General features: G+C 40.3%; 4 protein-coding genes across 4 annotated transcripts; 3 read left to right on the top strand and 1 right to left on the bottom strand.

Moving 5' to 3' along the window:
• Positions 1 to 249: 249 nt before the first annotated feature.
• Positions 250 to 4,947, top strand: klhl11 (kelch-like family member 11). Its single transcript, XM_010797126.1, has 2 exons — positions 250 to 1,037; positions 1,860 to 4,947. Exons 1-2 carry the CDS (start codon positions 502 to 504, stop codon positions 3,442 to 3,444), a joined length of 2,121 nt encoding a protein of 706 aa, XP_010795428.1. The 5' UTR covers positions 250 to 501; the 3' UTR covers positions 3,445 to 4,947.
• Positions 4,948 to 5,519: 572 nt separating this feature from the next.
• On the top strand, positions 5,520 to 11,420 carry LOC104967618 (7-methylguanosine phosphate-specific 5'-nucleotidase-like). Its single transcript, XM_010797127.1, has 10 exons — positions 5,520 to 5,626; positions 6,066 to 6,140; positions 6,401 to 6,499; positions 6,970 to 7,039; positions 7,123 to 7,169; positions 7,467 to 7,552; positions 7,767 to 7,856; positions 8,119 to 8,281; positions 10,011 to 10,211; positions 10,291 to 11,420. The coding sequence occupies exons 1-10, from the start codon at positions 5,624 to 5,626 to the stop codon at positions 10,417 to 10,419; spliced, it is 963 nt and encodes a 320-aa protein (XP_010795429.1). The 5' UTR covers positions 5,520 to 5,623; the 3' UTR covers positions 10,420 to 11,420.
• fkbp10b (FKBP prolyl isomerase 10b) lies at positions 11,207 to 16,887 on the bottom strand. The gene is made up of 10 exons (XM_010797128.1): positions 16,497 to 16,887; positions 16,096 to 16,241; positions 14,857 to 15,046; positions 14,460 to 14,605; positions 13,789 to 13,978; positions 13,403 to 13,548; positions 12,717 to 12,906; positions 12,490 to 12,632; positions 12,204 to 12,367; positions 11,207 to 11,629 (listed from the first exon to the last, which is right to left on the bottom strand). The coding sequence occupies exons 1-10, from the start codon at positions 16,688 to 16,690 to the stop codon at positions 11,441 to 11,443; spliced, it is 1,698 nt and encodes a 565-aa protein (XP_010795430.1). The 5' UTR covers positions 16,691 to 16,887; the 3' UTR covers positions 11,207 to 11,440.
• An 851-nt stretch (positions 16,888 to 17,738) lies between these two features.
• Positions 17,739 to 21,097, top strand: LOC104967620 (synaptonemal complex protein SC65-like). Its single transcript, XM_010797129.1, has 7 exons — positions 17,739 to 18,361; positions 18,769 to 18,918; positions 19,074 to 19,245; positions 19,768 to 19,896; positions 19,981 to 20,126; positions 20,528 to 20,611; positions 20,786 to 21,097. The coding sequence occupies exons 1-7, from the start codon at positions 17,900 to 17,902 to the stop codon at positions 20,924 to 20,926; spliced, it is 1,284 nt and encodes a 427-aa protein (XP_010795431.1). The 5' UTR covers positions 17,739 to 17,899; the 3' UTR covers positions 20,927 to 21,097.
• The last annotated feature ends 1,741 nt before the right edge of the window (positions 21,098 to 22,838 follow it).

Genomic DNA, 22,838 nt, shown 5'->3' with positions numbered 1-22,838 from the left:
TATAGATATAAATAATAGCTGCATGACTTAAATTAGTAAGTTAGTTTGAAGATCTGAAGGTAATTTTTGATTAAAGGATATTACATGAGTGTTTTGAGATATATTATATATAATAAACTTTATTTATATAGCACCTTTCATGCAAGATGCAGCCCAAAGTGATAATTGCTGGAGAAAATGTTACTCAAGAAAGCTGAAATTACAAGCAGCACCAGAAGTTAGATGCGTCGCAACACGCATGCGCGAATACGATGCACCCTTTAAACAAAGTTAAATTTCACTCTAAAGACGTGTTAATGCGTCATAACATCAAAAAAAAAATGGATCATGCGGGACTTGACTGTATGCGTCCAGGATATCGGTCTATTGTGTGGACTTCGTTATTATCTTAAATCGTAGAGCCTCTCTGACTCTACAGCCAAAATCGAGTACATTCGGAAAATTCTTAAAGACGGAAGTGAGCACTCCTGTTTTTCGACCAAGACTGAGCGCTGCGCATGCATGTCAGTTTTTGAATGTTTATTTACTTGTGTTATACATGCCTATGAGTTCTTCCCGAAGATACAGAGCTTTAATCTGCTTCTTAGTCTATCCCGCTGCGGAATGGCAGCGGCAGCAGAAGCAACGGAGGACCGCAGCGGCGGAGCGCTAACAGGTGACGGGGAACCTGAGGAGGCCGAGGACTTCACCTGCTCGGCCTACTGCTCCGAGCTCTCTCGGCGGCAGAACGAGCAGAGGAAGTCGGGGCTTTTCTGCGACGTGAGCCTGGTCTTTAGCTCCGGAGGGGTGTCTGAGGAGGAGAGGGTCCAAACCTTAGCCGCCCACCGCTCGGTGTTATCCGCAGCGTCGCAGTACTTCACGCTGCTGCTGGGCGGTGACTTCTCGGAGTCTAAGTCGGGGCGAGTGGAGCTCAAAGAATGGAGCTCACCAACGGGACCAGACCCAGACACTGTGGAGAGTGTTATACAGTTTATGTACACTGGACAGATCAGGGTGACCACTGCCAATGTGCATGAAGTGTTGGAAGTGGCTGACAGGTAAAACATTTCAAACCATATTTCAAAATATTAATATACTTCCTCTTACACGGAAGTGTGGGCTTTTGTCCTACAGGTTTTAGCCTCTATTGATACATGAGCCACACCTGTCTGTGTCCTCACATCAGCAGGTGTGACTGGTTTTGAGTTTACACACCTGTGCCACTTGGCACTCCACTGTTCACCAAGTGCATATATATGGGCCTAAATGGTGGTGTAAGTTATTTGGGAAATCAAACAAGGACTTTTGAAAAACATTACATTGTAATGCCATGTACCTGCCTCAGTGTTCTGGTATTGTGCATGCTGGCTGCTGTCACAGTGCCGTTGGCTCAGGCTTAGGCTTACTAATGTAACACCTGTGTTTTTCCTACTGTGACATGTCAACATTTCTGACTTTTCTATGTATTATATCATAAGCAGTAGGTTGAAGTGTTTATGTTAAGAAAAATGATGTAGCTGCCACATGGGCCCGAAAAAGCTGTTGGTAGGTAAGTTTAACAACAAGATACATCCCAGGTAAAATCACTTGGAGACCAACAATTTGGCTTATTTAAGCATTGTACTGCAAGAAACTAAACAACTAAAAAAAAGTAAACCACTACAATACATAACATGTTTTCTGGCTGACAGTGCCTAGGTTTATTTTGCTTATCAACGTTTCTACAGGGTGTATTTCCGAACATGAGTTTTAACTCGATATCTAATGTTTTTTTACCTAAATCTTTTGTTTTATCTTACTATTTGCAGGATTTAGTTCCATCTGCTTTTACTGATTAATTAATCTCGACTCCAATTTAATTTGTATTACTGCTCCTACAGGTTCCTGTTGGCCCAGCTGAAGAACTTCTGCGGAGAGTTTCTGATGAAGAAGTTGAATTTATCCAACTGTGTAGCGGTGCACAGCCTCGCCCACATGTACACCTTGGACACGCTGGCCTTGGGAGCAGCCAAGACGATTAGAAGAAACTTTCACAAAATAATCAGCAACGAGGAATTCTTCACGCTGCCATTTCACCTGGTCCGGGACTGGCTGTCAGACTCAGGGATCACTGTGGACTCTGAACAGGAGTTGTTTGAGGCTATAGTCAAATGGGTGCACCAAAACACAGAGGAGAGAGAGAAGCAATTTGAGGAGCTGTTCAAACTTTTACGGCTGCCTCAGATTTCTCCTACTTACCTGAGCAGGGTGGTGAGGAAGGAGCCCTTAGTGGAAAACAATGCGGCCTGTCAGCAGCTGGTGATGGAGGCCCTCGAGGTCCACGCTGTTCACTTTGAGAACCTCAAGTCAGCTGATTTTGAGCTCTGTGCCTCCTATACGGCAGCAATCCAGCCACGACTCGGCCAGAACATGGATGTAATCATGGTAGTCGGTGGTGTTTCAGAAGGCGGAGACTATTTGAGTGAGTGTGTGGGCTACTTTGTTGCTGAAGACCGTTGGGTAAACCTGCCCCACATTCACAACCATCTCGACGGACACGCTATCGCAGTCAATGACCACCATGTTTATGTGGCAGGCTCCATGGAACCAGGTTTCGCCAAGACGGTGGAGCGCTTCAACCCCAACCTCAACTCCTGGGAGCAGGTCAGCAGCCTGACAACCCGCAAGCACTCCTTTGGCCTCACAGGTGTCAAAGACTTACTCTACAGCATCGGTGGCCATGGCAACTTCAGTCCAGGCTTTAAGGACGTTACTGTCTACGAGCCGGAGCAGGACGAGTGGCACAATCTGGAGCCAGCACCGAAGATACTAAGAGATGTAAAAACAGTGAGCATAGAGGACCGCTACATCTATGTGATGGCAAGGACTCCTGTAGACATGGACAATGAGGACGGACTGAGCACTGTGACCACCTGCTACGATACAGAGAGTCACAAGTGGCAGGAAGTGGACTCCTTGCCGCTTGTTGATAATTACTGTAGTTTTCAAATGGCTGTCGCATCCACCAACTTCTACCACACAGCTTCTTGTTGCTCAAAGAGCTACAAGGTAACACTTCAGGATGCTCAGCAGACAATAAGCCGAGACATCTCTGAGGAAATCCTGGACAGCCTCCCTCCAGAGGTCCTCAGCATGGAGGGTGCTGCTGTTTGCTACCTGGGTGAAGACGTTTTCATCATTGGCGGCTGGAGGAACTGCAACAACATGGACAAGCAGTACCGCAAGGAGGCGTACCGTTACTGTGCTGAGAGGAAGCGCTGGATGCTGCTGCCGCCCTTACCCCAGCCCCGCTGCAGAGCCGCAGCCTGCCACGTCCGCATCCCGTACCATTATCTCCACGGCTGCCAGCACTACCCCATGCCCCAGAACCTGGCTCGCCAGCGGGACCGCATGCAGCAGATGCAGCAGCTCCACCGACGCACGCTCACTCTGCGCAGACAGCTGCAGTCTCAAATCGAATGTTGAGAGATTCTTCTAGTAAGCACTTAATCTGCTGATACATGCCTTGCTGTTACCATGTAACCTTTGTCTTATTTTTTGCCTTTTATTGAGGTCAAATGTCTGCATGGATTGACCTGGGGCTGGTTAAGATAAAAAAGAAATATATATATATATATATATAATTAACCGGATGTGCTCTTAATTTATCCATCTTACATTTTAATTTTGGCCTTGCATTATTAACCTATGCCTTATTCTGCCAGTAAATCAAACTGATTGTTGTCTAATTTCTGAAAATATTGATGTCATTGCCAAAACAACTTAGCCCAGCTTTATGTGCTCTGTGTTAACACCTAATGAGGTCAACGTGGTGTGGTGAAAAACAGTTGACAGTGATACCTTTTAGGTTTAATTAAAATGTTGTGTTTGGATCTAAACTTTAAAGTAATGTTTGTCTATGTTTATTGTCATGTTAATTGTTGTTAATTATAGGTGTGTGGATAATTAAGTTACTGTAACAACCAGATGGGCTTTCCCTATTTTACTCCTCCTGCTACTTTAATGTTTCTTCTACCTCCAGTTTCCACCATGTTTTTTTTTGCACTCTAGGGCTTCACACATCTAAATCATTTTGTGTATACATAGTGTGTATGTTGCGTGTGCCCTACTTAAAGTGGTCAATCATAATATTTGTAGCAAAACTCAAGTATTCAGCGCAGCACATATTCAGGAATTTATGTTATCCCCTTCTTAAAACATAAGCTAGCTTAATACATGTTTGCACTAAAGTAAGTGCATTACTTTTTTCATATTGTACAACACTTAGCCATTCCAATGGATATGTATACATGTGTATGATTTATTTGAACAAAATGTGCATTATTTGATTATACAGGTCTATTATTTATTTCCACCTAAATTCTCGTCCCATTCGACTTTGTTAAGACTCTTACTTATGACTCAAGGTCTTTAAGACACTGGCTTTGTGGACTAATTGGGTTTGTTTCCTTTGTCCTTCTTGCAGAATTGGCACTGTGTCTTACTTTGTCTTACTGCACTTAGAAATGTGGGTAAAACAATAAACAACAAGGCTTTTTATGTGCATTAGGTCTTCGATATTCCAAAAAAACCACAGCTGCTCATTAATACATTTGAAGTCACTGTTACCTGCACTAAAGGGACTTTATTGTTAAGTTAATCACTGTAAAGTGTTGCTTTCTGTTTTGCTTTCTATTAATATGATCTAATAAGGCTTTGCTAGGCTAACAGTGTTTCATACTGTTTGTAATGTGAACCGTATAAATTGATCAGTTGTATGTGGAGGTTATCATTTTCTCAAGAATGTATTCTCATAAACCCTGATTTTAGTCAATGGCATTCGTCTAACCAAGTTGCAAGTTTATTTTTTTCTGGCTATAGATATGGATTTTGTGAAAGTTTCATTCCATTCGTCTGTGCAAGAGAAGGTGTACTGACATTTGCAATCAATTAAAAACCAGTTGTCATCTTTGAGGATGTCTCTCCATATATTTGTATTATGCGTATAACTTATTGATCGGTCAAGTTTGAAACCGTCAATATCTTTCTAACTTTAATAAACTTAACCGTGGGCATGATTTTTGCCAATGGATCCCTTGGATTTTAGAGTTTCATCTGATATCAGGATCTTTCCCAGTTTAGGAAATTAGCTTGTTATAGCATTTGGTGGATGGACATACATTTCAAGAGAACAAAACAATCCCGATGGCTGCTCTATCCTTAATGTGTCCCAATGATTTGTATGTCTTTATATTTATACATATGTCTGTATCTGAGGATTCATCCAACAGATTGGCCTTTTTCTGTTGATAAATTATAAAATGATATTCTTGACTGTTACTTTATTCAGCAGCAATGCTAAAGTGTGGATTATTTCAGTAAAAACTCGTTTTTATGTTTGAGATGCTGTACGGTCGGGAAGAAGTGAGTGTCCTCAGTGAGGTAGGAACGAAAGTTAGTCGGAACCTTTGTGTGTATTACGTAGAAGCGGGGAAAGTATGTGGATGCAACAATAGAACGTAAACAAATCATTTAAACCGCTAGTCGTCTGTAGACGGTTGCACTATTTTTTTAAAGATTTAAAATGTACTTTTGAATATACATAGCTGATGTATTTTAACTTTTCTTAATAGCTGTCCAAACCTCGTCAGCTCTCCGCTTAAAAATGGTAAGTTATTATTGTATATATAATATTAACGGCCAGCTGTTAGCTAACTCCTGTAAATACTCAGTAAACAAACGGGACTGTTCAAGCTTCACTTTATTTGATTTTAATGTCGAAACAACAAAGTGCAATGCAATTTCATTCAAATATAAATGGTCCCTTTGTATAGCGAATACATACACTGTGTGAAATCCTACTGAGTGAGGACACACATCAAACAGTCTCTGCAGTACAGTCAGGCAGTTTGTTAGCTATTATTTCTTAAAAATAAAAATCCTTCAAAAGAACAGCTCAATTTGAAGTGATTACAAACTCATAGGTCATGTCACAGTTTTACATGTCCAGTTAACCTGACTAAAACAGCACAGTTGTGTCCAGGAAAAAGAGAGACCTGTACAATAAGCATTACTAAAGCGTGTTTTCTCCCTGTGTCCACATTCAGGTTTACCATATTCCCTGGATCTACACACCTGTGCGGTCTGTCTTGGCAATCTGGCATCAGCTGACCAAGGCCGAGGTGAGGAAACGCATGAAAGACAATTGAAGTTTAATTTTAGGAACGTTACCAAGTTATCATTCTGAGTTATCTGTGTATGTGCCTACACACAATAAAGATGATGCCTGATTTTAGAGCCTTGTGCACATGTCTGTAAAATGTTACCCTGATCTTAAAGTGCAAGCATCTAAAAATGTTTTGTCCCACATCACTCTCCTTTATGTTTTGCTCTCTGTGTCGTGATAAACATGTGTTCTAAGACTAAACTGTTCCCTGGTCAGATCCCAGAGTTGGCCAAGTGCTCGGTGCTGATGAGGGATCGCAGCAGAGTGGAGGACACGATCTACGCCATGCAGCGAGCAGGGGCAGGCCGCCTGCAGGTGAGAGAACTCTGCAGCATTTCATTGGAAGGGTTGAATACAGGAAATAACACTCAAACATACTATGATTAACCTGGAAATAAAGAGGTGCATAGCAACACTTTTCAAAAGCAGTTACTACGCTTGGAAAGTCCACAAAAGTCAGAGGTGGTATATCTAATTGCACAGTCTAGACTGTCGACTATTGCATTTCAATTATATTTGTAATGCACCAACGCCAAAGTTTTGGACCTGACATAAAGACTTATGACGCTTATGATCGATGCAATTAGTAGTCAGCATGTGTGTCTATGTGCCCTTTGCTCATACATGTTGGTAGTAATGACCAGGTTGTGAGCATTTATAGGGAAGTACACATTTGCCAAGTTAAAACTGAGCAAAAGTGGACTATATCCGTGCTTGATCATGAATGTGTGTTTGCTGAGTGATAGAGTACTCTGAAACTGATCGAAATAGTCATATTTCCTCAGGTGATCTCAGACTTCGATATGACACTGACCAGATTTGCCCACAACGGAAAGAGAGTTCCTACCACGCACAGTAAGGAAAAATGTTCCTGTAATTTTTGTTGCCAGGATGGTGTGTGCTTTTTCTGAAATTGCTACTACTTTTTTATTTTCCAGACATCCTGGATCACCGGTTGTTGATAGACGAGGATTGCAGTAAAAAGGTACATGTACTACTATCATAAGTTCAGTAAAGAGTGAACAATTTAAAAGAATATTAGGTCAATTTTCCCCTTGTAAAAATGTTTCCATGCTGTAACTGCAGGTGTTGGTTTTTATGCAGTGACATAAATGCACAATGAACTTTTAAAATCAAATTAGTTTCAGAACATGAACTTCTAGATATACGTATGTTCTCTAGTCTGCAATTCTCCTTCTCTCAGCAAGTACCAACTGAGGCATCCCTTTCAGGTGGTCTGTATATACTGTATATGTTCATTGTTTCTCTTGGTCCACTGCAGATAAGGGAGCTGTTGAACACCTACTATCCAATAGAGATTGACGCTGGCCGGAGTGCTGAAGACAAGCTGCCTCTCATGGTGGAGTGGTAAGAGACATACTGTCTTCATCATATACTGTTCAAATTCAATTAAAACTTTACAAGGAAAGAATCCTACACTTGTCATTTGTCTCATTGTTTTATGGACCAGTTGAACTCAGACATCATAACATTGTTTTTAAAAAGCTCCACTTCCTATAAGGACTAAAGAGAAGTGAAACAACCCAAAGCCTGATGGGGGTGTGTGTGCTACTCTCTTCAGGTGGACTCAAGTCCACGAGCTGCTGATTCAGCAGAGGATCAGGAAGGAGCTGCTGGCCCAGGCTGTGAAGGAATCCAGCACTATGCTCAGGTTAGCACTTTGTCCATATTAATCAATACCCTGATTCCATTGATGGAAAGTAACTAAGCACATTACACTCCATTTGTCTGGCAGCTAAAACACTGACAGGGATAATCCTCTGCTTAAATAGTCATTTCACTTTAGCTACTTTTAAGTACATTTTGCTGAAGAAATAACCTACTTTACTTGTAAAAAGCAGTATTTTGAACGTGTGTGTGTGTGTGTGTGTGTGTGTGTGTGTGTGTGTGTGTGTGTGTGTGTGTGTGTTTAGGGAGGGCTACAAAGTGTTCTTCGACCGTCTGACGGAGCAGCAGGTGCCTCTGCTGATCTTCTCGGCTGGTGTCGGAGACGTCCTGGAGGAAGTGATCCGACAGAACAACGTCTTCCACCCCAACGTCCACATCATCTCCAACTACATGGACTTTGACCAAGCTGTGAGTTTTATACTGTATTATTACTCTATGACATGTTTTATCACATACTATATATACTATGATTTTTTTTCTATATTTTTATTGACATTCTATACTATGACCTTTTTATAAAAAACAAAAAAATGTACGAAATTTTAAGACAACTAAAATAAGTCCTTTTCTTTATGATCTACTATAGCAGGGGTCGGCAACCTTTCTGATATGAAGTGCCATTTTAAAAAAAAATTGTTATCAGCGTGCCAACGATCGAGAATTATCAAGGGGGGGGGGCGTTGAGGAGCTTGACGCTCCTCAACTATCAGCAGGAGGGCGGGGGAGCCTCGCTGCGGGGAAGCAGTGTGTGAACCTGTCAGCGCAACTCGCATGATGCCGAATTTAACAAACACATTTAAATAATTGGTTTAAATGGCATAATAATAAGGACGATCGTCCGTTCTGTGATTCTCCAGAGCACACATGTTATGATATTAGGGTCATGCAGAGTGAGATGAGATCGCTGTCCCTTTAAGAGAGAGAGAGGGGTGTGGCTTGTGCATGTGTGTTGTGGATGGTAGAGCGACAGTGAGGGAACGTGTGTATGTTTCTGGAAGTGAAACGAGGAAGCAGAAAAACAGAGGTCTGTGATGTATTTTGTGAAACAGAAGAACAGCTAAATAAATGCAACGGCCTCCCAAGAAGAGCTCGCCTCTCTCCAGTCATTTAAGCTAAAGTGGGTTATTGAACCTGAAGCTTGTTGCTTCTGCCCTCCTCGACTACGGTCTGGGAGCCGACAGGAAAGTTCAACACACAGTTGGCCAGTCCGCCCCTTTGTAGCATATTATTTCGATGAGAGATGAGCAGATCGCCACTGGGCTTTCAACTAAATACACAGCCACGCAAAAACTGCGGCGTTTTCTACAGCTCCTTATGGGTACTGCAATTAGTGAAGTGCTTTCCTCCGTGGTGAAACGATCAGCACTGCACCACGGAGGAAAGCGGCAGAAAGTCACCTGGAGATAAAGAGAGCGGGGCTGCGTTGCGTGCATGGCTTCCTTCTGCAGGTAACGGGGAGACGCGCTCTGGCGGCGGTCTCGTTCAGGATCCGAAAATACAATTTAAATATTTTGCACACTTATTCCACGTGTGCCACTGGTTACGGTGATTGGCACGCGTGCCAGGGGTTGCCGACCCCTGTACTATAGTATAAACCAAAATATGGAATGGTTTATGGCATACTATGATTTGTTATGAGATTTTTATGTTTTTTTTTTAATACAACACTTATTTTAATGGCATTTGTATTGCATACTATGCTATGACCTTTTTGACATACAATTACTCATACATTATTTATCAATGTTTTTTTCTTATTCTGAAATACTACAAGTCAATATGACTTTTTTTCAATTACACATCTAAATGTTTATATTATTTATTGTCTTTTATTACTAGAAATGGGCCTCGATAGGGAAATACCAATGCAATGATCATTTTCTCTAATCAAGTGATACATTTTAGGGCTTGGAAACAGTAACAGAATAAATGAATACATCAAGCATATTAAAACCACACCTACGTGTATTTATCATAGTACAATTCTGGTAGACATCAATACAAGTACATAATGTATCTTTAATGCAACATATCCATTGATTCTTCTCAGCACACATTGTACGGGGTCAACATGATTCCACTCCAGCTTTATCCTCCATATGAGGAAACAGTAACTGAATGCTGTGTTGTTCATAAGGGGGTCCTGCGAGCGTTCCAAGGCCAACTCATCCACACTTTCAACAAGAGGGAGGGGGCTCTGTCACACGCCTCTGGCCTCCGAGTGCTGCAGGGTCGCCCCAACGTGCTGTTGCTTGGAGACTCTTTGGGAGACCTGACCATGGCTGACGGTGTGTCCGAGCATCAGAACATCCTCACCATCGGCTTCCTCAACGACCAGGTCAGTCTCATATATCGTGTTTCCTTTGAGCAACACATTGAGATCCAGAGTTTTGGTTCTCAGTGTTTGTGTCTTGCAGATGGACGAGAGGAAAGAGTTGTACGTCAAGTCCTTTGACGTCGTGCTGGTGAAGGACGAGACGATGGAAGTTCCCAACGCTATACTCAAATACATTACCTCATCAACAGACAACAAGTTAGACGCATGATCTTCACCTACCTCAATCCAGACCACGAGACTGGTCTGGTCTTTGTTTTACACTCTCAGTGTTTTGACTGTTTATCTAAGCCATAATACAAATATTTAAATTGCTACTTCGTTGAGAAGAATCTGTGATGTTTGTCAGTTCTGTCTGTTCACACAGTATAACAGGGCTGGGTTTTCCTCCCTGCTGTTTCATGTTGGAGAGAATCCTCAGATAAAAACCTTACGACCTACCTGGCCATGAGCCACCTCAACAGACCTCAGTGCAGGGAGGATTCATATTGTCTTGTTATTTCAAAACATGCCAGCAACCTCTTAAAAATGTCATGTCTATTTATTCTCACTCCTTTTGAGCAGAAACAAATTCTTATTTTACTTTTTGTTTACAGTCTATTTTAAATGAATCTTGTGTTTGAGAAAACACATACATTGCATTTTGTAAATGTGTCTATCTGCCAAGTGTTCTGTTTCATATTCTAAGTTGACAATAGTGATATCAGCTTTTAGGCTATTGTAGTAGTGAGTAAGAACACTAGGAAGCTACAGAATACAATATTTGATGACGAGTGTTTTTTCATTCAACTGATTCCTAGCTACTGGGAATTATAACAATGTGCTGGTTGTCCTTAACTTTAAGTGTCATTAAAGAAAGTATTAAAATGGTAAGTTTACTCTTTTCAACTTAAAACATACTATGACTTTTTTCTGAAAATACTTGATACTATGGTGTTTTTTTCTATCATTTTTCAGAAAAGTTCATTACCTGAAATTGTCTGAGAAAATAAACATCATTTTCTTAAAAACATTTTTTATTCATGTGACTTTCAGGGACAAATAAAAGGTGCTTGTTTTGGTTTTCTGAAATACAACTATCAACACAGAACTCCACAAAAAAGACTTTTTACACTCGCCTTGTCATAAAAAAAAAACATCCAAAAAACCATGATGATGTATGGGAAAAGTCTCTGACAGCTTGTTTTTAAGGTGGTGGGTTTTCCTGAGAGAGAATAAAGCATTGTGTCTCTTTACAACTCCTCGTGTAACTCCCGTTCTTTGTCCTCTTCTACCTTCAGTTTAAGTTCGTCGGCCGTGATCACTCCGTCTTTATTCCGGTCCTGGTTGCTGAACATGTCTTCAATGACTTGCTCCATGATCATTCCAGGCTTTATCCGACCTTTGCCGTCAGTCACCTGCAGCTTGATGAACTCCCCAAACTAAAATGCGACAGCAAAAAGAAAAGAATCACATATCAATAAAAGTGCTGTGTGATATAACTACACTAAATATGTATGCATCAAACCACGTTAGACTTGGGTTTTACAGGTCGTTTGGGAAAAGCAGATGACGCACTATGACATAGTATCCAATAACTGCTATAATAATATCTTCTTTTTTTTTTTTGTCATAAGATATTAGAATTTTTTTTTTTTAAATGTAATGGCACAATTTACTATGACTTTTAATTATGTCATATTATTATGGCTATTTTAAAGGCATAACATATGACGTTTATTTTCGATTATTTTATGGCATAGTATACCAAAATATAGTATTATGACATGTTATACAATGACATTTTAAAGAATATTTTGGAGGCACACTTTACAATCACTTTTTTATGGCATACTATACTAAGACTTTTTAAGCCCAAGCTTTACTTGGTAACCTATAAGCTCAATGTTAATTTACAGAACACACTTGGACACATTGTTCATTCATAATCTTAGGGGCTGTTATCTGCCATGTGAAATAATGTAGCTGGTTGTGTCACTGTAAGAGTTAACGTACCTCCTCCTGTGGGACCTCTTTGTTCTTGTTGATGTCCAGGGCTTCAAACAAATCAGCAGGGCTCTCTTCAATCCACACGAACAGATAACCAGGTGGCACTCCCTTCTCGAAGCTCACCAGTTCAACGTCAAAGACCAACACAGCACTGCTAGGCACACCGGTGGCTGACGAAGAGAAAACAAAACAAAAATGTGTTTACCTTTCAGCATTTTAGGAAATCAAATGTCAAGTCAGGGTTATAAAATGTATAAAACCATTTAAACTGCACTGATATCGTGAGTCTTACCTCCTTTTTCTCCGTGTCCGAGGTGAGGGGGAACTGTTATCACCCTCTTCTCTCCCACACACATGCCTCTCAAGCCTTGGTCCAGACCGTCGATCACCTTATCTGACCCCAGAACTGCATCCTGAAGGTGCTCGTAGTCGTGTCTGAGGACGTAGATTGGGCAAATGTAAGTGGTAATCTAATATCATTGTTTAAAAAAAAAAAACTGGGATGTGTGGGTGACTCACGAGGAAAAGAGAGGCGTGCCGTCCACCAGGGTGCAGTTGTAGTGGTAGCGGACGAGGTCGTTCGCCGCCGTGGTTTCGTTACACTCTGCGGGTTTGTGTGTGATGGCGATGCTCACTGTGTCGTTGGGGTTGTGGAAGTCGATGATGTGAACGTCGAACACAAGCACAGCAGAGCGGGGGATGACATCACCTGAGAGACAACACGTTATTATTTCATCTCCTTAGATCGGTGGAAAATGCTCCTGAGTTTCTGATGTTATACATTTTATGTTTTTAATTTCCTATCGTTATCTTGTGTTACCTATACTATCACTCATTTTATTATGCATCTTATTTCCCATTCTATCTCAATTTGTATTTTAATTCTGTCTTTGTTTACCATTATTTTAAACTTATTTGTGCTATGCATTTAATTAATGAGTTAGTAATTGATTAATCAATTAGTGATTTGCAAATCCTTGGTAGTTAAATCACTCTAAAAAAGAACTGAATGATAAGTGCTAAAATTACCCATTACTTTTTCTTTCTGGTTTTTAACATCGGGTCAAAGTACAAATAAACACTTTTACAGCAATTCTGTCTTCATATACATTTTGGTTTACGGGTTTGTTTAACAATAAATCAATTCAGTTCAATGTTTGCAGACAACTTACTACAAGCTGCATGGTAGATCTACTCTGACTCACCTGCTCCTTGCTCTCCATACGCCAGATGAGGAGGAATGATGACTCTGCGCCTCTCTCCGATGCAGATCCCCAGCAGGGCCTGGTCCATGCCGGCGATGACGTACCCCATCCCGATGTAGGTGTTGTATGTGCTGTTCCTCTGGTAGCTGTTGGCAGCGACAATCATAGATTCATTTTCAAATTACATTTATACCTTGAGAATAGAAATAAACACTTAGGGGTCTCTTGTGTTCAAAACTCAAAATATGTCTTTAATGAGACAGCACCATTATAATGAAGTTATACATTGACATTTCGATTTAAACAGAGGATAACATGTTTATAGTTAAAGTACAAATTGCTACAATATGACTGGCAACTTTACTGTGACTGTAACATGAGCTCACCTGGTGTCAAAGGTCCTTCCGTTCAGGAAGGTGCCGTTGTAGTGGTACCGGACGTAATCTCCAACCACAGACTTGCGTGTGCAGGACTCCGGGACCACCGAGGACTCAATGGTGAGGTTATCCTTTGCGTTGTGAATGTCTTCCAACAGAACATCGTACACCAGGGTGGCCTGGGGGGGAATCTCCTTACCTGGAGAGCAGATGGTGAATAATTCGATTTTTTTTTAATGAGGGGATGTTATTTGTTTTTTTAACTACAACAAGGTTTAAAAACTTTGCATAAAGATAAAAGTAACAAAATACAAGGGGCAAACATGTTTGTTTCGAACCAAATCCATTTCCTTGTTCCTTCCTTATTTATTTAAGTGTCCACCCTTGTACATGTAAAAACATAGGGGACCCGCACCTAAAAATATTGCTCCATAGCACTACTAGTGGTAAAAAAGTGTTTTAAGTGCAAAGATGAAAAAAGCCTTTATTAATGTATATACGCATTTATTGATGAGATGTGATTTGGGGGATATGTCTGGTACTTCTTTGTAACATTATTTTATTTTTCTAACCTCTAATTTCTTTGTGTTTGAACAATCATGGTTTGGTTGCAAAGCAGTGACACCAGATCAACTATGACCTCTCATTAGACTTTTTATTGATTCATAATTTGTGCTCACCTGATCCCTTTTCTCCGTAGGCTTTGAAGGGTGGGATGATAATATTTCTGATCTCTCCCACACACATACCCAGCAGGCCTTCCTCCAAGCCCTTAACCAGCCAGCCCTCACCGACCAAAGTGTTGTGTGTCTGATGTCTGTTGTAGCTACATAGGGCTCATACAAGAGCAAAGTCAAACACAACATACCTGCATGTCACAGTACAAACACAGAAAGAGCTGTTATTCAGACAAGGCATTCCTTCAGATGAGAAAGAGATTTAGTGTCAAACAAGAATCTTTTCATTGAGAGTGGTTCATTTACTATTTTTCAGGCTACAGTTGTTAAGCTATCTGTATATTGTATGATGAATAGGTCAGCATTTTGGACACCAACAGTAACCAATGCCATAATTTACCTGGAGTCAAAGACTGTGCCGTCGAGCAGAGTGCCGTTGAAATGGTAACGCACAAAGTCAGTGCTCATCACGGAGCGTTTGCAGTCTTTGGGGGTGCTGATGGTTTTGGTGACCACTAGGTCGGCTTTGTTCCAGAGATCCAACAGATGGAGCTCAAACATCAGGGTGGCATCTGGAGGAACCACGTCGCCTGTAAACATGGTTGATAAAAGTTAGCAATGACATAAATAACTTTAAATAATCATTTAAAACTAATTTAAACTTTTGTTTCTGATTAAACTGTATCAATACAGTGCATTCATTGCAGCAGCATGTTTTAAGGTTTGTTGACTTTTAATGATTGCTTGACTTTTACTCTGGCACCACCACAGTGTTAATAGTATCACTTATATGTGAAATATCTCAACATCTGCTGGATGGAATGGCCTCAGTTAAATAAAAGCAATCATGTTCCCCAGAGGATTGAGCATATTTACTTTGGTGCCCCTTCATTTCCCCTCTAGCTCCACCTTAAGTTTTCTGATCTATTCTCGTCTAACTCCATCATTGTGCCAACATTTCACAGATAAAAAGGCATAAGCATGCTAACATGATAAACTTAAACTAAGAGAGGTACATATGGGAAAATCATACCTGTGAAGCATTAGCATATATGCTATTCATTGTTAGCATGCTAATGTTAGAATCTAGATCAAAGCACCATTGTGCCACAAGTACAGCCTCCCAGAGCAGCTAACAGACAGCTATACAACGTCTGCTCAACTAACTGTAATATACACTGAGCCTATGGGCCCCCATTTAGACACAGAAAACAGTATTTATATGCTGCTGCTACTACCATTACTCAATTTATTTTTAAATATATAAACTAATTTGGACAACTTGATGAGACACAAATAGTTTAAGGTTATGCATTGCATTAAATAAAATATAAAAATGTCTACAAACTTAATTTTAACACAGGGCCCCTCTCTATGACAAGATACACAACATACTTTAGTATTACAAAACCATTTTTTAATTGAACAAATAAATACCAACATAAAAAATTGCCACATAGACAAGTTGGAGCCTGGGCAAAACGGACATTTCAATTAACTCCTAAAAAAATTGGAAAAAATAATGTCCTGTATATGCCAAGAACTAGAACACACCATTACTAACATTCGGTCTTTAAAGGCAGCTGCGCACCTCCAACAAGGTACCCCTTGCGCAGACAAGATTGAAAGTGACATTTACCTGCTCCGGCGCTTCCATAGGCCAGGTGGGGCGGGACGGTGATCGTTCTGCGCTCATTCACACACATGCCCTGCAGACCTTTGTCTATCCCAGCGATGAGCCGGCCCTCTCCCAGCAGGCCAACCTTTGCGTCTCCCTTCTCATGACTGTGAATGATCCAACATTAAAAAGACATCAGAAGTGGGTCAATAGGATGTTCATTTTTTGAGAAAATTAATATTATGTGCAAAACATACGCATATATGTCTATTTATAGACTAATGCATTTAAATCTCAGCCGATTCATTTTTTTTTTTTTAAATGGCCAAATTGCATCGGGCCTCTGCAGCAAAATAACTAACTTTTTAAAGTAATAAAAATGAACGCATTCACAATTTTAAAAAAAAAGCGTATGAACTTACCTTGAGTCAAACGTTTTTCCGTCGAGAAATGTGGCGTTATAGTGATAGCGAACATAATCGCCCTCCTTGGCTTCTCTTGCACAGATTGCAGGGATGAATTTTCTGTCCACGACTACATCTAACACGGGACTGGGATTACACTCCACAGACGACCACGTAGTGAGGAGGAAAAACGCAACGCAGCAGGCAAACATCGTTACAGAATCAGAGCAAATAAATTAAACGAATCCAAAATATAAATTAGCCACTAAATGGAGGAATTTAAAGCCTGGAGCCGTGTGCACTCTTTACGCACAGGGCCGTGGTTGCAGATGTGGAGCAGGCAGCGGATCTAAATGCTGTAAACGTGGACAATCTCCAGGTTCCAGTGAAGAGTTTTCATAGCCAGGGGGAAGGAATGTCGGAGTTGGAAAAGGGGGGAGCGCCTCTGTCAAGTTACCCACAATAATGTAAGACCACTACTTCCTTTAACAAAATAAAACAAAATCACAACAGATGCTAATAAACAGAAATAATCAAAACATTGATTGTAGTCTAAATTCAAATCGTTATTAATACACAATGTGTCTTTAAGGGTGTGTTATATTTTAAATGTGGTCCACTTCTGAGATCGATTGATATGTCCAGATTTTACGTTTTTTATTCAATTGTGTCCGTTTCCGCTTTTATTTTGAAAGGATGGCCTCCCGTTGATTTTCTTAGCTTGTTTCTTCAGCACCGTTGCAGAAACCACATAGATCCGCCTCTGTGGCTCAGTCAGACCATCAGCCGTAAAGAGGCCTGAAAGCCCCCAAAGTTTCAGCTTTTCCACTAATGCCGTGAAGTTTCAAAATGTGATTAATATAGAGATGACACGTCCCAAGTTGATGCAACAGGTCCAATCTCTTTAAACATGCCGAGTCGGGCCTATAGAAATCATTCCGGTTCAAGCATCAATACAAAGTCTCCATAAGACTTAAAAGAGAAATAAAAATCGATATAATGAGCAAGGAACGTTTTAAGCACACATCCACAACATTATAAGAACACAAATCCTCAAACCCAATAGAATACACTGTATTCATTTCTATAGGACTTACGTTTATACATTTTATCTTATGCTGATGTATTACTCATATGTTAAGTAAACTTGCATTAGGGAGCAATCAACAACTGCAGATCATACAGGACAACAATGCGCACTAGCAGTCACTTTTACGCACGCATATTCTTGTGCCAAATAAAGAAGCAGTGTGTGTGACAGCTGAAGGCCTGCATGGAGAAACCCGAGACAGAAACTCTGAAAGACCCAATCCCGGAATTCCCACAGAGCCCTAAGCACTTCAGCAGACCACCACTCAGGCACAGGAAAACAAGAAGAAAAGAGAGAGGACGCGGAATAATATGTGGGATATTGTCTTATCATGGTGGCATTTTGCGCAAAAGGAGGCGCGCTATTGACGTTGCTCTGTTTAACCTTAGCTTTAGGGACAGACGCGCAATACGAAAACTACCATTTCAAAAAGTTCCCCAAGGAGGAGCTCATGCCCGTCACCACTGCGTATGGATTGGCTTTGGATCATTACGCAGCAGAAACGTGGACGGAGTCGATCAAATACTTGGAATTGAGTTTGCGTTTGCACCGGCTCCTCAGAGACAGTGTGAGGTACTGCGTGCTGCACTGTAATAACAGCAAATATGAAGAACTGTCCTTCACAGGAAACACGGACCTCAGCGTCAACTGGCACGTGATAATGAGAGCGTCTTGTCAGAAGAAGTGCAGAGCGCATTTCCCCGCGCTGCAGCTGCCTCCTCCAGGCAGAAACATTCTGGAGGAGTTCAGCAGGAGATCTCCCTACAGATACCTGCACTTTGCATACTCGAGGGTGAGATACACCGTACACGTGTAACAACACACCTTGAATCCACTACAGTCATATGTATATCATTACCTTATTAGGAACACCATCTTAGTATGAACAAATCAAAACATTGAATAGCCTTTACAGAAGAAATAAAAACATGGTCATTGGATGACAGGTGCAAAAATAAAGTTGTATGAAATTCAACAAATTGGAAATCATAGATACAATTGGTATTGCAGTTATACAAAATTACCATCAATGACAAACATGAATAGAAATAAAAACGAAATTGTGTCTTAGACAAAATACCCAACATGAAAATGAGAACTACAAACCTTGGTTCCAATATACTTAAACTAACACAAGCAAAATTCCGCAAGTTAACCCTCTGTAAATGATAAATGAGTGTGGTAAAATATTTCTTCTAGCTGAATGACTTGCAGAGGGCCGTCCCATGTGCCTACACCTACCTCCAGAAGAACCCTGAGGACCAGGAGGTGCAGCAGCTGATGGAGGAGCACAAGAGCCAGTACGACCTGAAGGGCTACCTCTTCGACCACGAGCAACAACCCTATGAGGTGAGGGCCACCTAGACTCTGTCCTTCATACAAATATTTTCTGCATGGAAAAGTTGCACAATATTTGCTGAATAGTCACATTAAGAACAACGTCCCACTCCTTCAAAGATTACAGCTTTTTCTAACTTTGACAATATTAATAATGTCCTTTCTAGGCCTCCTTTCTGAGAGGAGTGAAACTCATAAATTCAGGTGACTACAGCAGCGGTGTTAAAGACATGGAGGAAGCTCTGAGGTTCTACCTCCTGGAGTTTGAGCTCTGTCAGGCAGACTGTGAAGGGATCAGTCAACTTTCACCAGACAGAGACTTCTATGCAGTCATAGCAGGTTAGTATGCTGTTAAACAAATGAAGAAATAACATCACTGAGCATCCAAGAAAAGCAAAACTGGACTCAACTGGCTGTTGTCGATTAATTTGAGGTTAAGATTTTACGTAAAAAATACATATACATTAATACGTTTAGGTTTTCTTATATCAAAATAAAATATAACAAATTGTAAAAGATTAATGTCATGCTTCGTATGTATTAGTTGCTTTTTCTTCGTTCCTCTCCCTATTTCTATTTGGCATTTACATTTATTTATTTTTTATTCTAACATTTAGCAAGTTTGTTGCTAAACGTTTTATGATAATCGCCCAGAAGTTTTTAAAAGGGGCCTATTTTTTGCAGAAAAAGTACTTTTCGATTTTAAGCAAATTATGTTTGTACTTTTACTGAAGTATGATTTTAAATTAACTTTTATCTGCAGGTACTTTTAACACTACTTAATTGAAAGCACCAATACAAAGGACCTAAATGCTCCTGTCTTTGGTTTTACTTAATAATCTCTGCTCTTCCTCTCCACAGATGAATATGTTGATGTATTACGCTGTAAACTGAAGTGCGAAGAGAACCTGATGCCTAATGTCGGAGGTTATTTTGTGGAGAAATGTGTGGCCACTATGTACCACTACCTCCAGTATGCCTATTATAAATGTAAGTTTACAACAGAAACTCTCCATCACTTCTCTTGAATAACATCAACACTCATCTGAGTATCTCCTGTTTCTCTCCGCTCAGTGAACGATGGCCGCAGTGCGCTGCCCTGCGCGTACAGCTACTTCCTGTTTGAGCCTGAGGACCAGGTGATGAAGCAGAACCTGCAGTACTATGGCGCCTACAGTGAGCAGTGGGGCCTGCAAGACAAACACTTCACACCCAGGATGGTGAGAGCAAATATCAGATCTGTCTCCTCAGCTTTCCAAAACCACAGCTCCTAATTTGTTATTATTTCAAGATATTCAGTGTTATGAGAAGAACACATCTTACAAAATGTCAACTCGAAACAACCCCTGAGGAACCAAAGACTAAAGTTTGTCCTCATCTGCAAGTTGTCACATTATATCATAAAGCAAGAAATGGTCAGAGATACAAACTTATCCTGTCAAATCAAAAGAATAATGGGTAGTTAAACCTTTTTCTTTTTTTGTAAAAATATGCGTTTAATGTACCGTTTACTGAAGGCCACTATTCACGTTGGTTCCCAGCTGCTTTGAAGCAGAACTGGGTAAAGGACAGGAGCTCAGTTTGTGATTCTCATGCTCTTGTTGTTTGTCTGTTTGAACAGGAGGCTCTGAAACTCTTCAACCACACTGTCACCCAGAAGCAGATGCTGACCTCTGCACAGAAGTACCAAGAGATGGATGATGAGGTGAGATAAAGGGAAAATATAATAACAAAAGAGAAACAAATCACTTGAGATTTCACAATAATTAGGAGGAATAAACTTGGAGTCTACTGACTTTAGGTAGCGCTTTGTGACATGAAACAAAAAGGCCTGTTTGCGAATATTGTAAAAGAAAACTGATTTTTGTTTTCCCCTCAGGATTTTTTTGGAGCAGAGGAAGCAGCACTTTTGGCCTCAGAGTCTCCGGATGCAGAGTTTGAAGGAATGGGAGACTACGAGGAGTGTTTCACCGCTGACTGGAGGCAGCCCAAAGGCAAAGGAGACACTGGAGAGAGCTGAGAGTTAGGGATTCACCTGGAACAGTGTGCCTAAAACATGTCAGAGATCACCAGAAGAAGAAAAAAGGACCGGTTTTCAGCATTTCAGTTTCGTGTCAACATCTGTTCTCAGAGTTTGTTTGAATTATTCTCCTTTGTATCTATTTATCTGTTTTTTAAGAAATAAAATAAAGTCAATATGAAATGTTTTCATTCCAAACTAGTCTGATAAGGTCCAACCAAAGAGTTTGATCAGCTTGATTAAAATACTGTATATTAAGGGAATGACCGTAATATAATGCATGCATGCCTGTATTTACTTTTATGGCGCCTTGCAAGGATTAAATACCCAGTCAAGTTTAAAACATTAAGTTTAGAACATTTTTATGGTGATTCAAGGCATGCAACACCTGTGAACTGTGTGAGGCACATATACAGAAACATGCTTCCAGTCCTAAACATCTCTGACAAATACTTACAAATATTTACAAATACAACCTGCTAACTGAGTAGGAAGAAGAACAAGAAAGTTAACTCTTCACCACCACAGTAAAACCGCTTCTATACATCGAAGAGTATTTATTAAAAGAAAAATGTACTATATTCTTGAAGCTGCATCTTGAAACAGACATGCGTCCAATGTAACAGTCATTGTTTGTAAGATATCTTTTAATATGCATTTCAATATACAATAATATAAGTATTTACATTATAAGCTAATACTGGTTACCTCCCTGGGACTGAACGACGTTGACTGTGAATATAGCGTCAATATCCTTAGGTGAGTCCACCTTTGATGTGTGATGGCGGTAAACACAGTGTGACCTGTAAAAGTCTGTCCTTGAGTATTTGATTTTATACAGCATTTATACGGAGTTAAAGTCAAATCAAAGTGTTGACATTTTAAAATTCAGAGACAATTTGCATTTTGAGCCTCTTTAACCAGTCAAAATAAGGAAAGCATCTTTTAAAAAAAAACGAATTTCTCTGACTGACTTGATTCATTTAGGAAAGTAATTAAGCTTCTTTTTTTTTATTGTTTCTAATTTCAGAGGCAGAGAAAACATCAACATATTCCTTTAATGCTACTGTACTGGCAGTGTAACTCAGATCATCTCTTGTGGCGGCTGTGCGAATGCGCAGTTCCTCGTTGTTACTAAGTGAAGTAAAGCTTCTTTATAACAACAACCAGAGGAGGACATCTTGTGAACCTGATATAGACTCTCCAGAGAGGATTAACAGAGTGATTCTCATAAAAGCTGCTGACTCTTTCTCCTAAAGGGAGAACATGCTTCTGATACATTATTTGAAATATATATTTATTGCTTATCTAATGGATCTATTTAACTATCTGACACCCTTTAAAGATAAAGCATATTTTCATTTCTTCTTTATAACCTCAGCTAAAATGCACATCCTTATAATGTATGTACAAACGTTGAATCGAGGGACATCCTGTGTTAAATCAGAGCTTGGAAGTCTGATCCAGGTCATAAATTACAATCTCTCAGAGGCAATAAGAAACCTTCGTGATCATGCATTCACCAGTTTTGGAAACCTATAGTTCAGACTTCTTTAAAACTGCAAAATTCAGATCCTCTCTCCCTGACAGAATCTTCCAAATGAGCAGATTGACGCTGAGCGGCGGGAAGAGTCTTCTCTCTCCAAGCTTGTGCTTCATTCAGAGTGGCAGTGAGTCACTGCTGTCTCAAAGAGTCCACCCTATGATACACTATGTACATCAGCACCAGCATACTTCTATGCATTTTGGTTGTATAGAGATCACATATCATACAGCAGGATAAAACATTTGGTGTGTACCGAAATCTAATTAAATGTCATCGGCGCAGAGACACAACTAGCTTCCTAGCAGGCCTGAACTACATTCATACATTAATGCATATTATGTAGAAGCATTGATTTAGTATGGAATA

The sequence above is a fragment of the Notothenia coriiceps genome, unplaced genomic scaffold, assembly GCF_000735185.1.
Source record: "Notothenia coriiceps isolate Sejong01 unplaced genomic scaffold, NC01 NC01_scaffold00037483, whole genome shotgun sequence".
Classification (NCBI taxonomy): domain Eukaryota; kingdom Metazoa; phylum Chordata; class Actinopteri; order Perciformes; family Nototheniidae; genus Notothenia; species Notothenia coriiceps.
The sequence above is the reverse complement of the archived record's forward strand: the minus strand, read 5'-3'. Positions and strand labels throughout refer to the sequence as shown.